Source organism: Oryzias latipes, chromosome 7 (assembly GCF_053564925.1).
Source record: "Oryzias latipes strain Hd-rR chromosome 7, Olatipes_Hd-rR_3.1".
Lineage (NCBI taxonomy): Eukaryota > Metazoa > Chordata > Actinopteri > Beloniformes > Adrianichthyidae > Oryzias > Oryzias latipes.
In genome coordinates, this window is record NC_136243.1 from 25,293,385 (window position 1) to 25,310,422 (window position 17,038).

General features: G+C 39.3%; 1 protein-coding gene across 1 annotated transcript; it reads left to right on the forward strand.

Annotated features, from left to right (window-relative positions):
- The first annotated feature begins 448 nt into the window (after positions 1-448).
- Positions 449-6,964, forward strand: adora1b (adenosine A1 receptor b). Its single transcript, XM_004070681.5, has 2 exons — positions 449-1,130; positions 4,544-6,964. Exons 1-2 carry the CDS (start codon positions 790-792, stop codon positions 5,298-5,300), a joined length of 1,098 nt encoding a protein of 365 aa, XP_004070729.1. The 5' UTR covers positions 449-789; the 3' UTR covers positions 5,301-6,964.
- Positions 6,965-17,038: the final 10,074 nt, after the last annotated feature.

Genomic DNA, 17,038 nt, shown 5'->3' on the forward strand with positions numbered 1-17,038 from the left:
TGCCTTTGCCACATGCTCTGTAGATCAAATTCCAATTGATCCGGACTCTAAGCTTTTCCAAGGGCATATGCATTACACTAGTGTTGCACAGAGAGACTGTCTTCTCCTCAGGACGGTCCAGGAGGAAGTCAGAGCAGCTTTTATTTATTAAAAAATAAAGCAATCATACCTTCCAGGAGAAATGGTTGGGTTCAAATGAAAACAGCAGGCTGAGTGAGCTCAAAGGAGGACAGCTTATCCCAAGAAAAGTATAAAAATATATGAAGCTTGCAGCAGTCTTTGTTTTGTGAAACGCACATAAAGGTGGGGGAGAGGCGGCGGCGGGGGGGGGGGGGTGTCTGCAAGAGTATCCTCTTGTTTATAGAAACAGTTGTGAGGTTATAACCTGCTTTCTCGTGAGCATCTTCCTGGATAAATCAAAGTGTGTGGAGAGGATGCTGCGCTCACCAGACGCAGGTGCATCCAGCCAAGAGGAGGAGGCGCTGGGAGCGGATCAGGAGCGACGCACATCCACCGCTGGACAGCAGCTCCAAACGCAAACTCCCGATTTTTAGCCTCCATTTGACGCTTTTGTTCTTCTTTTTTTATGATTATTACTATTTTTACTACAAAGTGGATTTCCTCTCGGCTGCTATCGGACAACCTTAACGAGGCACCATGACAGGGATGAGCGCAGGGCTCGTTTGGAAAACGCCGAGGGGACTGTAGAAAACCAAGCAGCTCCGCTGGTTTCCCGTTTCGCTGCTGGGCTGATTCCTCAACGAGGATACCTACTCCTCATCTCCTGGAATGGCTGGGACACTCTTGTCAGCACAGTCCCTCTACATAGGGATGGAGGTGCTGATTGCGGTCGCCTCCGTGGTCGGGAATGTTATGGTAGTTTGGGCTGTGAAAATTAACAAATCCCTGAGAGACACCACGTTTTGCTTCATCGTCTCCCTGGCTCTGGCGGACATCGCGGTGGGAGCGCTCGTCATCCCTTTGGCCATCACCATCAGCATCGGACTTCAGACGCACTTTTACAGCTGCCTGCTCGTGGCGTGCACCGTGCTGGTGCTGACTCAAAGTTCAATCGTGGCCCTTCTGGCAATCGCGATTGACCGCTATCTCAGGGTCAAGATCCCAACCAGGTGAGGTGGTGGTGGTGTGTGTGTGTGTGGGGGGTGGGGGGGGGGGTTCTCAGCATACATGACAACATAAAGTAGGACACATTCACACCCATGCAGTGTTGGCCGTGAAAGAGCACTTTGATGTTTCTCTCCTCACGCGGCTGAAATCGGTCACCTGAGTTCTCATTTCCACATGGGATTCGGTGCAAAAGCTGACATGCTTGTGCCTGTTCAGGCAGCATTTGACACAAAAGTGTGGCACCCTCTGTTACCCTTTTTTTAAGATGTAACATTTTAAAAATGTAAGTGTACTCATCTGATAATCCCTATTTCTACATCTGCAAGGATGTCAGACAATGTATCTTTTTTTGTCCAAACTTTTTGCAAAGAGATTTGGTGTAGATGTGTGAGGGCTAACTATTCAGTTTGCATTGAATCTTCATAATAACGTTGAATGCAAAATAACTATTTAAAGACAATCTCAAATGAAAATTGTGCCACGGTTTTTTTTTCCGTTCTTGAGGCATTTTTCTGCAGATCGAGGATCTTATGAAAAAGTAAGCCAAAAATTGCATTTCTGAATATTTCTTTATTCAAATAATTGCAGGAGCAGAAAAAAAGCTTGTGATGTACAAGTTACCATGCATGGCAAGCCACAAGCTACCTGCTCCACTCCATTCTGATGCATCATGCTTTGACAACTAGATCCATGTATGTCTTCATTTTCTTCGTCCGAGCTGGCACTTAGAGGCTGGATATCTCCAATATTGCCATTTTTGTCCTACCGGTACTATTGGTTGGGGGTGTGAGGGGATGTAAACTAGCAGGCGAGTATGTAAACAGATAGATGTCAGGAAGTAGGGACAGGCATACTCCACGCCAACAGTTCCACCATAACTCAGAAACAACACAGGTTAAAAGGCGAAAAACTGTACAATCACAATTAAAAACCATTTGGAATGCTCTTACAATATTTCAAAATATGATTCGAGTTGGACTTAAATTACAATTTTTCTAGCAATGGTATACTTTCATTTCTTCATACTAGAACAGAAAATATCTGAGTACATTTTAGCCAAAAATACTGTGAATTTCTGATTTGAAAACCAGAAAGAAAATTAAATAAAAGTCTGCCTGGATGAAAGTATTTTTTGTCAACATTAAATCTGGGTTTAAATAAAGGTGACAAAATGAATTATTAATGATGCCACCTTTATTGTTATAAAAATAATTCATCTTAAACTGTAAACTGTTATCGCTGTAAACTTCCAAATGCAAATCTTGTAAACAGGAAAATAACACAAATATTTATCTTATTTTAATCATAGAAACAAATAATCTGTTCTTCTCATTTGACCCTTAATGCTCTGAAGGTCAAGGTTTACAATAGCTCATAACAGAATTTAGCCAATCACAATTAAGAATTTGTAGTTCTTAGTGCTGGGGTCCACATCTACCTCTGCCGGTTCCAAGCCCGGTTAGAGAAGGTTGCGTCAGGAAGGGCATCCGGCGTAAAACATTGCCAAATTTACCATGCGACTTGTTCGCTGTGGCGACCCCTGATGGGAGAAGCCGAAAGTGGAAGAAGTGCTGGGGTCCACATGTTATTGATTTTATAACAGGAGCCTGCAGACCAGACTTTGGACATGTCAACCCAAGACTTATAGAATCCCTTTAATTTCACTGTCATCCTTTTCTTTTGTATAGTTCTGTGGTCATATTAACTTAATAAAAACTTAGCCTTTCCCTACTTCTCTTTTTTGCTTTAAATATAAAGAAAATTCTCAATAAGAGTATGTTACAAAAATGTATTTTCCAAAGGCTGAATTGGTGTAACATGGTTTCTTTCTTGCACACGGATGTTATTGAAGTCTCCCCTAATCTGTGTCATATAGGCTCTGTTTTCACACAGCTGTAAAACCTAAACCTAATTTAACATGTGTGCCCTTAATCAATACTAATCCAAGACAGATCACCTGTTACAACCAGACTAAACAGTAGAATGGAGTTTGGTATCGCGCTGCACCTCATGAAGGGTCAGGCTGACATGCTGCAAGTGTTTTCTCTGGAAAACAAACACCATATAAATGGTTTTTCACCTCTGCCTCCAGGCTGCTTTCAGTTTGACTCTTCTGGTCATTTTTGGTCTCGCACAGCAGCTGGGATAGGATTTCCCTCACCCATTATCTTAGTCTTGCTCCTACATCCTGCTATGTCTTCTTTTTGTTAGATGAAGGTTGGCAACTATCTGTAGATCTTTTTTATTGTATTCTGTAAACCAAAGATTTAATTCTGTCCCATCAAAGCAGACTGAAACCGTTTGGCCACTTCAACTTGAAGTCTCATCAGCTGTGACAGACCTGAGGTGTGTGAAATTTGTTTTCTGCGCTTGATCCTCCGCTGATGAAGCAGTGAGCTGTGGCCACAGCTGCATCATTTTGTGGTTTAACCTCCACAGTTCAACGCTTATTGCGGAATACTCGCGATGGGCGGACAGACTAACACTCACTTGCAGAGATGGTTAAGTTTTAGTCTACTTGTCAACCTAAATTTACTCAAGATAAGTTTGCTGTCTCTAACATCTCATGACAAAGAATGCTTTGAACTGAGTTACTGGTAATGTGTTTAAGCTTCAGACTCTTACACCATTAGGCTTTATGCCTTAGTCACATGCACCAATACGAGGGTTGACCCTTACGGGTGCTGTGGGTGTTTGTGGTTGTCTGGGCCTGTGGAGGGTCGTAGACAGGAAGACCGCATTTTAAGGGGAACACATGTGTCTTGCAGTTCCCTTGAGTCTCATACGGGCACCTCGAGGGACATTATAAAAATGGAACATACCATTGTCGTGCCACACGCCTGCGTCTCACCTACTTCACCCTTACTTACCCTTAAATGTTGTTTAAGTATTTGGTACAACCTGTGTGCTCACTGTTTGCCCACAGACAGCCCGCATCCATTGCTTAACCCTTTAACACCGGAGGTGTTGCCTGCAACAGCTGAATAACTCATGCTTTTTGACTTACCGCGACTCTGACCGTTCAGGTGATCAACATAAAGATCAGAAACAGAATCAACTGATTTAGATCAATTGTAAACACCTCAATGCTGGGAAGAGTTGCACATCAGCATAAGGCTGGTTTTATTTGCTCCAGAATCCACTGGATTTAAATTATACGGTAAATGGTTAAAGAGTTACAGAAGTCGAAAAATGTAAACACTGGAGCTAAAGCTTAAGTGTTAAAGGGTTCAAGAAGAAGTAGCACTGTTTGAAATGAATAGTTTACTGCAAATAGGCTGGAGAATCAGGCCCTTGTAGCTTTTGTCACCCTAAGGACACTTGCTTCATAAAAATGAAATAAAAGAAAAAAACAATCCATACCCGGGGAGTGCTTTGAAGAAAACATGTGACGTGTTTTTGTTTGTTGTTGCAGGTACAAACGAGTGGTGACTCGCCGGCGAGCAGGTCTGGCAGTGGTGATATGCTGGACGGTGGCTTTCATTGTAGGGCTCACACCCATGTTAGGCTGGAACAACCTGAGGCGCCTCCAGCAGAATGGCTCCATCAGCTCGGACCTCGTTATCACCTGCCAGTTCGAGAACGTCATTAGCATGGACTACATGGTGTATTTTAATTTTTTTGGCTGGGTGCTGCCGCCACTGCTGTTTATGTTGATTCTTTACGCAGAGATCTTCTACATGATCCACAAGCAGCTGAATAACAAGAAGATCACTGCTAATCACACAGAGCCGAACAGATATTATGACAAAGAGCTAAATCTTGCCAAATCTCTGGTTCTGGTTCTTTTTCTCTTCGCCGTCAGCTGGCTCCCTCTCCACATCATCAACTGCATCACTCTCTTCTGCCCCGAATGCAAGAAGCCCATAGTCCTCCTTTATATTGCCATCCTGCTCACACATGGAAACTCTGCAGTCAACCCAATCGTCTATGCTTTCCGCATTAAGAGGTTTCGCTCGGCCTTCCGGAAAATCTGGCAACAATACGTTTGCTGCAAGGAAACACCAGCCCTGGAATTCCAGCCCAGCGACAGGAAAGAAATGCCCATGCTGGTTCCACACCAGATAACGCCGGTGGATACATCTCAGATGGAAGACCTTAAACGTCATCTATCACAGCAGCAAGAACTTTCACCTCAGTTACAAGAGGATCAGAAGACAGAAACACCTTAATAAAGCAACCGAGATTAACCCTCAACAGAGCAGAATATGTTCCAAACAAACAGAACCGATCACTGCAGTTGTCACTGATCAGTCCAAAAGCAGTTGCTCTCTTCATTGGAATGTGTTCTTCTGAGAGGCAGAGAATGCTTTACAGCAAGGCTGCAGTGTTTGAGTGACCAACACCACATTGATCACTTGAAGATTTTCACATTTTTCTCAGGATATTTATTCAAAGTTTGGTCAGAGGGGGGAAAAAGAAGAGCAGCAACTGAAAAAACTTGCTATAAAGGAGGTCCTTTTGATAGTTATACTGGCGACAGACTTTAATCAATCCACTATAACTGCTTTTTTTCATTATGATGAAACAGTTGGCGTGGAAATAACAAAACGTGCAATATAAATTATTGTTGTTGCTAATTATACGATTATAAAATGCCACAGCTCGCTTGAACATTTTTAGAACAAATAGAGCAGGGTACTTCATACCACTATGTATATGTTTAAACTGTCAATGATGGAAAGAAAAAATGAATGTAATGTTGTAAATAAGATTCCAGCAGCACAGCTGTGAATGCTCCTCTTATCTTCAGGGTCTAAATTGCACAACTTTAAAGCAGCACCTCAGTAAGTGCTGTAGGAAAGGTTTTGTAACCTCTCAACAGCTCTCCATGGACTCCAGGCTTTCCCTGATACAAAAAAAAAATCAGTAATACACGGCAGAGGAGGTGGACAAGAATAAGAAAGTAGCAGACTGAGGCAACGGGAGAATTTTAACAGTTCACAAGCTGCAGGACAAGCAGGAAGGTCTGGCAACTATTCATGAGGGACAAACACAAGATGCACTTAAAGAGCATTTTTATCTGGCCTCCACGCCGGCTGGTGGCGGCGAGAATCATGTCTCTGCCTCTATTTCAGAAGCATTTGGAAAACCTTAGCACGGCAGATATTAGCTTAAGCAGCCTTACAGTATTTTGGTAAGTCTTGATTGAACTGGTTTCTTAGAACCTGAAGATTGTGAGCATTTACTACCATGCAAGCTCAAAGTTTTGCATAATGCCAAGCTGGTATGTTTGTAGAAGAATAGATAAAGTATGTTTAGTGCTTTTCATCTAAACACAATGTAAAGGAATGTAAATATGTATTGTTTGATCCCTTTTACTATAAGATTTCACTAAAATGTGTGACAATCTCCTGAAAAAGTGATATTTTGTCTCCTAACTGAAAAAAGTTAGAGATATTTAAATCTTAAGAGACAGAAAAATAACTTTAACCAAACCACTCACTTCTTTGGCTCACGTCAATATCTTGGCATGGTTGAAATATACTTAATTAGCCAACTTTAAAGGCAAAAATAAGAAAAATGGTTTAATAACTATTAAATGAAGCATTCTTTTGCGAGTGCCATATTACTTCTTCCTTTTTGCCATTTAACAAACATCTGTAGTGTTCTGTTTATATTTCAGCTCAATTGTTTCTGGTCTAATGTCTTCTGAGATCAAGCAGCTGCCATTATGTATCATTTCTAAGCTAAAACGAAATATCAGCAGCAGATGGAAAGGTCATACAGGCCACGGTTTTCAATTAATTTCAAGAAGGATTTATGCTAAATAATGTGCTTGGACAGCCACTAATTGCTGAAGCTGCACACATAAATTAAACAAGACAATACAAAATCTTGTCGTATGTTATGAACTCTCTCTGACTGAAGCACTACTCAGCATTTTTAGCTCTGTTTATGTAACAAAGGCATTTTAGCAGGGAGGAAATACTGTGACATTGCTTTTGTACAGAAGGCATCTTCCAGCCTTTAACTCAAAGCACAATTCTTATAAAGCCTCAAGTAAAGTGCATTTATTAAAGAGTATGGATGTAATCTTCACTATGAGCCTGTGTCAAAGTCTTGGTTTTACACGCTAACCCTGTGCGCAACTATTGTGCTTTAAGATGGGAAAGCTTGTCCGGCTTCAAAAAATTACACGTATTTCTAAGAAAAAAACTGTTATTTTTTTCCACAAAGAAAAGTGAAAGAAAATACTACTATGTTCATCATTTGGCAATAAATTACAAAAACAGTTTAGTTTAGTTTTGTTGCTTTTATTAGCTTCAAGCAAACACAGGCTAGACCTGAGGTTTAGCCAAATGATTAAGTGACTGGTTATCCTGTTTCTCAACCCTGATCCCCATGGCCCACGTATGCTTCCCTGCTCAAACATACCTGACTTTAATGACCATCATTACCAGCCCTCTGCAGTGCTTGATGGGGAGCTAAATTAGGTGTGCTAAAGCATGGTAACATGGATAATAAGCAGGATGGTGGGCTCAGAGCACCAGGAAAAATGAAAAAAAAAAAACCTTTTACCCACCTTTATACATCCATCCTAGCAGTTTCTATACCTGTTTCAGTAGGTCATCAGTCCAGCGGTTTAAAGATGCAAAGACACCAGCTGGGGTTTAAAAAAACGTATTTCTGCGACTTCACCACCAGAAAACATCTTTTCCATTTAACTTTGAAGGTGATAATGATGTTGTGTCTTGTTTTTGTTTTTCTAATCTAATAAGAATCCTACATTTTTTTTTAGATTTTTGTTCTTCTTTACCCTGCGACAGACTGGCGACCTGTCCAGGGTGTCCCCTGCCTTCGCCCACAAGTGGCCGGGATAGGCTCCGGCAGCCCCGTGACCCCGAAAGGGAAAAACGGTATAGAAAATGAAAATCTTTGTTCTTCATTCCCACATTCTATAAACGTGTTCCAGTGCAATCAGTCAAACTGACAGGGTGTCCATTTCACATTTAGCTAACACTTAATCTCAATGCAGATGCAAGACTTTGATTGGAAAAATAACAGTAAAGGTGTTAACTACTTTTTCACCTCTCTCGATGAGTCAGTCCTTCTCAGGTTATAATTATTCCTCAACAGTCAACATCTCCAACACAGATTTGTAATAAAAGCAGGCAGCTGCTCGGCAGGACTGTAAAAATTCTTATTAATGTGCCTGTCGGATAACAGCTGAGAGTTGTAACGGCTCTGACAATCTTTGTTCTTTTCCCCAGGAAGGGTATTTCTTTCACGTGTGGGGTGGAATTAGGTTGTAGAGAACATCTCGCACCTACTGTGCTGTTTCTCCTCTCAGACTATGAAGAGATTCCCTACTGCCTCATGTATAGCACTCACTTGGAACCCACAGAGAGGATTACACTCTCTGTGTGCCCTCTTTATTGTGATGATGATATAGGAGCTTTTATGAATTAATCTCCAGGCCTGGTAATATTTTTCACTCAGGAGCAGAGACGAGATTTTGGTAAAGGTACTATTCTTATCCCATTGGATTTCACGGAAAAAGGCCAAATAGAAAGGTTTCAAATGAAAAGGAGTGAGTGAAGCGACAGAGTCAAGTGTTTCCCGTTGGACAGCGGAGGTCACCTCTCACAGGCTCTGAGGAGGAAAAAAAGCGATTTAGAGCTTGGATATAATAATATGCTATCATTCTGCATCATCTTTACATTTTCAAGACCCCAAATTTGGAGCATTGGCTGTATTATGTTGCAAAAAAGTATGTTTTGCAGTAACAATGATTTGGACTAAGTTAAAAAAAAAAAATAATACAATTGACACACCTCTGAATTTGGCCTTTGGTGAGTTACACACACTTTTGGATCAATATTTTCTCTAACCAGTTTGTTTCAGTCATGTGTCATGCCAATAATAGGTGTGCACTTTGAGAACGAATATGTTCCAATCCTCAGAAGATTCCCTGTGGTTCCAGCAAAGCACACGCTGAAGGGAAAATGCACAACAGGATATTTGAGTCCACGGCTAAGAGGTTTTTCTTTCTCATAAAAAATGGAAGAGTGATTTTGACCTACCTGGACTCTGTTTATAGAAAGGGGTTATTCACCTCCGGTACTGCTTCACAGCCGGACACACAGCTTCTCTAATACCTCTTTACAATTGCAACATCTGTTGTGGGGAAAAGCTGTAATAAATACTGTTGTAACATGAGAGGAAGATGCTCTTTATGCTGTACAGAAAGCTCTTTATGCTGTGGTGGTGTTATGCATGAAAGCACAGGATGTGATCACACGAAAGTAATTGTTGACACTGTTTAGAGTGTATGGCTTCACAGAGCAAAGATCAGCCTTATTGTATGTAGCAAGGCCACCAATTTTGCCCTCCGCTACAAAAGCATCTGTGTCATGCTCATCTGTGCTTTGAAAAAGTGGAGCGGAAACATCAAACTCAGGTTAGCCTTGCTTCTAATTAGACACTGCATCCAAAATGATGAACACATGAGAAGCAGAAAGCAAAAACAGATTGAAATTTGCATTTGGAAATAGGTGAACATGAGTTTTTCTGGTAATGATTTGAAACATTAGTAACCCCTCAAGAGTTGATTATCACACTCAGCAATCTTGATTATCCTTCAAACTAAAGCAGAAATATCGTTTCTTAAACTCACAAATTAAATAGCTGCAAAAAAATAAAAATTCTATTGCCTTCAATTATTCAATCAGGCCCCCCACACACACACATACATACAAAATTAAACCAGCATCAATATTTTATCGTCTTTGAAAAATAAATCAACTATAAATAACATCCTCTAAATTTATTTTTGAACCTTGGTTGTAAATTAGCTTGGAGCTCTGGCGGAGTGCAGACCAAAGAAAAGGTGTTATAAATTCTTGACAGGATGAAGTTTTTATGAATCTGCAAGAGATATTCTTCACTGATAATGTGTGATTTAATAGGTGAATAATTCACTGCCTTTGGTGATTGAGAGCATTTCCAGACGCATTGTGTGAAGCTGCTGAAGCTTGAGAATGCCGCATTTTCTTCTTTGTTGACATTAATTCCTTCAAATTGAGCTGAATTTCTAACTTTCTATTGGCCTCATTTACTTACGGTTCTTTGTGAAAGAGTGGCACCTGCTGGCAACTCATTTCTCACTCTAATGTTTTTATTTCAGAGCTGGGCTGAATCTATATTTTTCACTGCTTTTTAGTCAAAAGCGGTTTCATAGATTACCCTGCATTCTATTAATTAGATTCACCTGATTGAAACAAATCTGACAAAGCAGCAATAAGCGCACTAAAACCGAATCCTTTTCAACAATTATCGATGTGGAGAAAGTCTCTTAACTACTATTTGTCTCTTTGAGAACGGCAGCATGGTGCAAGCTTTCGTACTCACTGCTGATTCAGAATGAGCAATATAAATACTATTTCAAAGACTTCCTTTTCTAAAACCTCCTCAACTTGAGAATTTGCTAAAAGTTAGGCAGAAATAGACAAAAATATTTACATTTGAAGCAGCTGTTTTCAAGCATTCTTCATCTAACAAATCTTTTTCTTGCTCAACTAAATCCAGTTTGATGCACTTCTGTACCAAAGTACAAACCAGATTGGGTTTTTCAGCACTACACTGTTTAGGCATGTAATGATGCTGCTGACATTTTTAATAATATGTTTGGCTGGATTTGTTTCTGTGTACACAAGTGACCCGGTTGGAGTCATCGCCAGATGTGTAACCGGAAATGGCGAATCTAGGGTTCACGTTGGTTTTCTTCTATTGCGGGAAAATGACATAGCGCATGCATCACTAAATGGGTCTTTGTCCTGAGGGGGGAAAAGTTGCATATATGTGCAGCAAAGTGTGCAGAGGCAGCTGAAGTGCTGAGCCTGACTCACTCCCATCCTGTTATCAGGTTCTTTATCATAGGAGGGAAATTCCCATTCGTTTTCCCATTTTCTGAAGGTGTGGTTTGTAAAACCTGCTGAATAAGCATACGTTGCATAAGAGGCTTGCAGTGTTATACCATTCAAATCTTGTTTTTAAACTTTTAAATGGATGGGGGGGTTAACACACCCTTGTTTTATATATTTCTGTGGCAGTTTTTTGAAAACAACTCTTAAAAAGTGTTGTGAAGGCGTTTTATGTTTAGTCAAAAAAGCAGTAAGAGTATTTGGCGTAAAGGCCAATGCTGCCCCCCCCCTCCTCTTTTTTTTTGTGGCTGTGCTTTGGCTGGAACCCACCCATGAAACCCACAGCTTGTAACTGGCAGTCGTTTACTTTCAACAGTGGTAGGGGAAAAAATGCTTGTCCATAAAGTCAACACAAATCTGCTTGCCTCAACTTGCCGTGTGCAGATTTTAGTCCCCCCCTCCGCCCTCATGGCACTCGGCCAAACCTGTATGCTGTCAGTGATATTGTATAATTACATGAGCTCAGACAAATCACCATCAAAATGAGACAAAATTAAGTTTTCCTCGAAGAGTCTGGTGGCTTTGAGTAAAGGCGTTGACGATAAAGCCCTGTCTTCCTCCTGACTGAGACTCCCACATTTTCTTACAATAATTTAAAGACACACTTATCTCCCTATAAGTATTTCAGCAAAACTGTGTCACACAAGTAACCTACGCATGCAACCCAAATTATATGGTTGATCCACAAAGCTCTAAATTTCACAACAAAGCACATTCTCACCATCGAGATCACACACGCACAAAGTTGTTGCAGAACATCTGCACAAATGCAAAAAATTTTTGCCAACTCGCTGTCATATCCTGTCTCATTCATCACTACTTGTGTTTCCCAATTCTGTGGAGTACTCAAGTGGAAATCAAAGAAAGTGTTGGGCAGCTCTCTCCAAAGACTTAAAGGATTTGTAAATGTTTTAAATGCCAAAGACATCCCAAACAATCAAAAAGAGACCATCCTTTAGCTTTATTTGTGTTTTATCAATAAATAAAATAACATTATTTTGATTTCTTCAAGTTTGTTGCATGAAATTTTTATTTTTCTGTAGTTTATTTCTGGCTTTCAAGGTTATTTCTGAAAACTCACGACAGTATTATAAAACACACACAAGAGCCCAGTACGATTTTTCTCACAAGGAGAGCCGAAACAGACAACCGTCCAACGCCTATGTCTCCAAAAGCTCTCTGGATGTCTTTCCGACCTCTTATTTTATTTACAATTGGTTGCCCTGGTTACAGAAAAGAATAATGAGTCTAAGAGATGCAAGGTCAGTAATTAACAATACACTACTTTAAAGTTCTTGCTGCAGACAGGGGAGTCTCGGTTCACAGTTCCTGCTTATCAGTTTGTATCCCAAACTCCCTTCGCTTTCTCAGAAACTTCTTCCTCAAGGTGAAAAATGGAAGACAAAACTCCCAACACAGCAGCCTTCAGCTTGTAGGTCAACAGAGCAGTCTTGAAAAAAACAGCATGAAACAGAATGAAAATAAAGAAAATAATGTACAGACATTTAACACTGGCCTCATGTAAAAGTTATCACATGTCCACATGCAGAAATGGTGTTATGAATGAAAAATGATCTGAGAAGTATGTAAAAGGTTCTTGTCAGATGAGACCAGATAAAAGTCATGATGTAAATTTATTGAGGCACTAAAGATTTTTAATATATACCATATCATATGAAGCCAGCTTAGGGAATGACCACCCTGAAACCTGAAAAAGTTGTTAAGAGAACTTTGTGCAGAAGTGTGAATGGATCTTGGTGGGTTTACAGTTCCGCAACGACACGGTTCAACAGGAAAAGTTGCATAATAAATGACAGGTAATTAGGAATTAGTCTAAATAAAGTCCATCTTACAGAACTTTGCACTTAAACTCTTTTTTTTCTTGGCTTTTTTTCAATCATCTGTTTTTTACAGCTGATGAGTCAGGTGCAAAACAGAAGAAGTGGTTACAAGTAGAGCATGACATTTCTGCTGAAATTCTGGATTTAGATTTATAAGTAAACAATATAGTTTTTTAATTGATTTGATCAATGATTAATTTTGTTAAATCTTGTTTGGTCATGAACCATTGCTTTCCCATAAACAGGACATAACCTAAAGAAATGTAGATTTTATATTAAAGTAATTATGAATTCCTACATCCGGTATTAAACCAACAAAAACAAAACGGTTCATTTTTGCCTGAAAAAACAAGAAATTGCTTAACAGGAAATGTTGTTTTAAGTCATAGCATTTTTATGGAAACTTTAGATTCTGTTTCAAATGAGGGATTTATTTTAAACTGGGCCCTAGTTACTAAAAGAGTTACTGTACCTCTCAAGGGTTTCTTTTTGTGTAGAATAAACATTATGATACACTTAAAAAGCTCACAATGATTTTGTATGGTATAGGCCCTTTAGAAGGTCTTGACATATTTTGCATTACAGTGGACACGGGTGTTTGTGTTTGCAATTTTTTACCTTGTTAATGAAGATTCTCATTCGTCTCCATGATGTCTTGACACTGAGTCAAGGCCTCAGGACTTCTTGTCTTCTTTTCTTAAAACATTTCGCCACTCATCCAAGTTGCTTCATCCGTTTGAATGAGGCTGGGCTCTAGCCCCACATATGTCCCTCAGGTGGGTTTACCACATTCTTGCTATTGAATGGTCCCATTAAGGGAAACAAGTAAGGGAGAAGAGAGAAATGATGATTTGTTTATAAAACTAACATTACTGTTGACCTTTATGAACCAGTAGGCCTTTCTCCGACATTTCATCCAATCAATGAAAGTCTGTGTGTTTAGTGTTTTCTAAACTAGTGTCACTGATTCTAACAGTCAGGATAGGAAGCCCCATGGCACCCTTTACCTTGCAAAACAAATTTGCCTTGTTCACCTTTTTTCCTTTTTGTCTTTTTTAGCTTTTTTGTTTCCAAACGCAGTGAGCTCGTCAAAAACTTGTGTGAACACGTTTTTTGAGTGGAACTAAAATGCCCCTCAAGCTGAGTAACAGTCTGGATTAAATAAAGTGACTAGTAAAGCAGAAGTATCCTTCCTTTCTTCAGCTCCTGGAAAACATGAGTCAAAACTGGGTTTTCAGGCTCCTACAATCCCAGTCAGGTGACTGTACATAAAACAGAGGGAGTGTTTGTACGCAGAATACATTATATATATGTATATATATATGTATTTCTTTTTTTTTAAAGCATGTACAGTATCCAGTCAACTGAACAGGAAATTCAACACCTTTTGCCATCTCAAATCCCTTTTGCAGTAAAATATCACTAAAATAGAAAGCGCAATAGAAACCAGGGATGGTGTCTTGAAAATCAAAAACAAGCTTCAACTGGGCATAAAAACAAAAAACAGTCCAAGAATTACTGTAAAGCAGAGCAGACTCAGCACTGCTTGGTTAGTACCTGGAAATTGGACGTGGGAAAATATTTCCTCCACATCAAAAACAGTGAAGGCTCTGCATGTTGCTAAGTCTCAGAGTCCCACCACAAAAATCAACAAATTAGCCGTTGTACGACAGCAGCTAAAAGAAGGAAGCTGTCTACAGACCACATCAACTGACAGGACGGGGATTTTTTTTTTACATTTGCATCAGCCCACAAAAAAAAAAAAAAGAAACACTGTGAATAAAGGACATCTCTTGTCAACAAACTAGGCAATTTAAATCTAACAGTTCACAACTAGATGACAAAACGTGATATGTGATGCTGAACTGTAAACTTCGAATCTGGGCCGTCAGAGAGAAATTTAGAGCTTGATATAAACTGGGATTTGGCAGAAGACACTACCGCTTAAATTTTGAGGTTGTGCAGTTTTCACCCTCCCCAACGACTGACCTTAAAATGCAGCGTTCAGAGCAAAGACCAGTGGTTCTGTTTAATTCTAATGCTATTTTTGCTCCTTTGGGAAAGAAACAAAGACGTCACAAAAGTTACGAAGTTGGCATTTGATGCTTTTGTTTTAAATGTTTTTAAAATGATTATAAAGACTCCACCCACGTGAGTGGCAGGGATCTCAGCGCTCCACTCTGATATTATCCAGTACTCGTATGACGCAGTTTTCCATCTCGTATGAGTGCACAGTGTGTGCCAAGCGGCTGTCCTGTGATTGAGGGGGATTTTAGGGCAAAAACCATGTGAAAATGTGTATATGTTTTGTTTTTCTTTGCCAGAGGCCATTTTAGGAACTAAGTGGCAAAGCAATTGAAATGCGGCAATTGTTAAGCTGCATGGAGCCACATTCATTAAACATATGACGCCATGAAAAATCAGTGGCAGATGTTTTCAAGTGAGCACTAGGGATCCAATGGGAAGTCTGTTGTGAAATAACCTTGTTATTGTGTCTGAAAGGCTTTAAAAGGAAAAGAAAAAACATTTGTAATAATTTTATTTGTCTGAATGTTTCCTCTGAAACCTAATCTAAGTGGCCTCGGATTCTATTGTTTATGTTTCTGACAGGCATTTATTGGTACATTCTGTAAAAAGTGACTTTGTGCTAATATTTTGAATACAATATGTAGTCTTTACTATTCACCTGTTACTTTAGTAATTGGATAAAAAGACCCAATTTTACACACGTCAATGGAGAACAAAAGGGAAGTGCTTGATACAAAAGGGATATGACAGCATTTCCTGAATTGATCTATATTGGAGCTGAGTTATTAGAGGATGTGTGTCACTGGGTGGAAGACATATAAGTCACTTTTCTGAAGAAGAATAAAAAGGTTAACAACTTCACCTCCTCTTTACTGATAATTAAAATACTTCCATAAAAGGCCAGAAAATAAAAAGCACTTCATTCCTCAATGCAAAATTTCTGGTTTTTTTTTTTTTAACAATGTTTCTGGAGGTAAAACAAAATTTCACCTGGATGTGAACAGGGCTTACCAGTACATGTGAGATTTAGACATTTTCAGATTAGTTTTTCGTCTTTAGTTTTTTTTATTTTTTAGCTTTTTTTCCTCTCTCATGAAATGATATTTCTTGGGAACGAATTAATTATTTTTTACCCATGTCAGGTCAAATGTTTTTGTTTGAATATAAAAACACAAATTGATGGGAAGAAAGAATGTTAGCGATGTGTTCTCTGAAAACAGTCCTGCATCTTTGCACAATCATGCAGGATCAGACTGAGTCATGACTTACTGGCCCGGACACATCTGCCCACATTACACCTTTTCCTTCTGTAAACATCGACACTATGTTAACCATACAACAACTGTTTTCTACTTTTGGGATTACAGATTAACACTGGCTGAACATAGTGTAGCCCCAGCTAGGCTGCATGTGTGGATTTTCTCTGGGCACTGGCTTCCTCCCATTCTCCAAAAACATTCATCATAGGTTAATCATTTTAAATTATCTCTAGTTGTGAATGTGAGAATGTTTGTCTAAATGTGTGACACTGCGACGTACCCTTCCTTTGTCTGACTCTCAGATTGTTGGATATGAAGAGATATCTGAGATGAGATATAGTTGACTGTTGTTGGACACAATTATAAAAAGTGCGTTGTCATACTTTTGAAGGAAGAATACCCAAACATGTGATGTAACACTTGTTGCCAAATGATGTGAGGATATGTTAGTAATGAACTGGTGATTTTGGAGATGGAGCCATTGGGGTAGTTGCATCAGCAAATATTGTGATGAGGAAGATGGTAGTTCCCAAAAAAGCCAAGGAAGAAAAACACAAAAAAACAACAGACTATCCCACAAATCTACAGACTTTAAGTAACAACTAAACTTTTAATCATCCCTACAACAAAGGTATAAATACACAATAAAAAAATCTTTAAATTGCGGGTCAATACATCTTAAGAATACCATAACATTGAACAATTACAAATAGGTTTAGTATTTTTATTATTGCTTTTAAATAACTTGACCCAATTTTTATTTGCTCTGACATCTAGAGGAAATGTATCTATTTATGAAGAGAACTTGAAGTAAACATGTCTTCATATATATTTATATGAATGCTTAAAAAAGAAA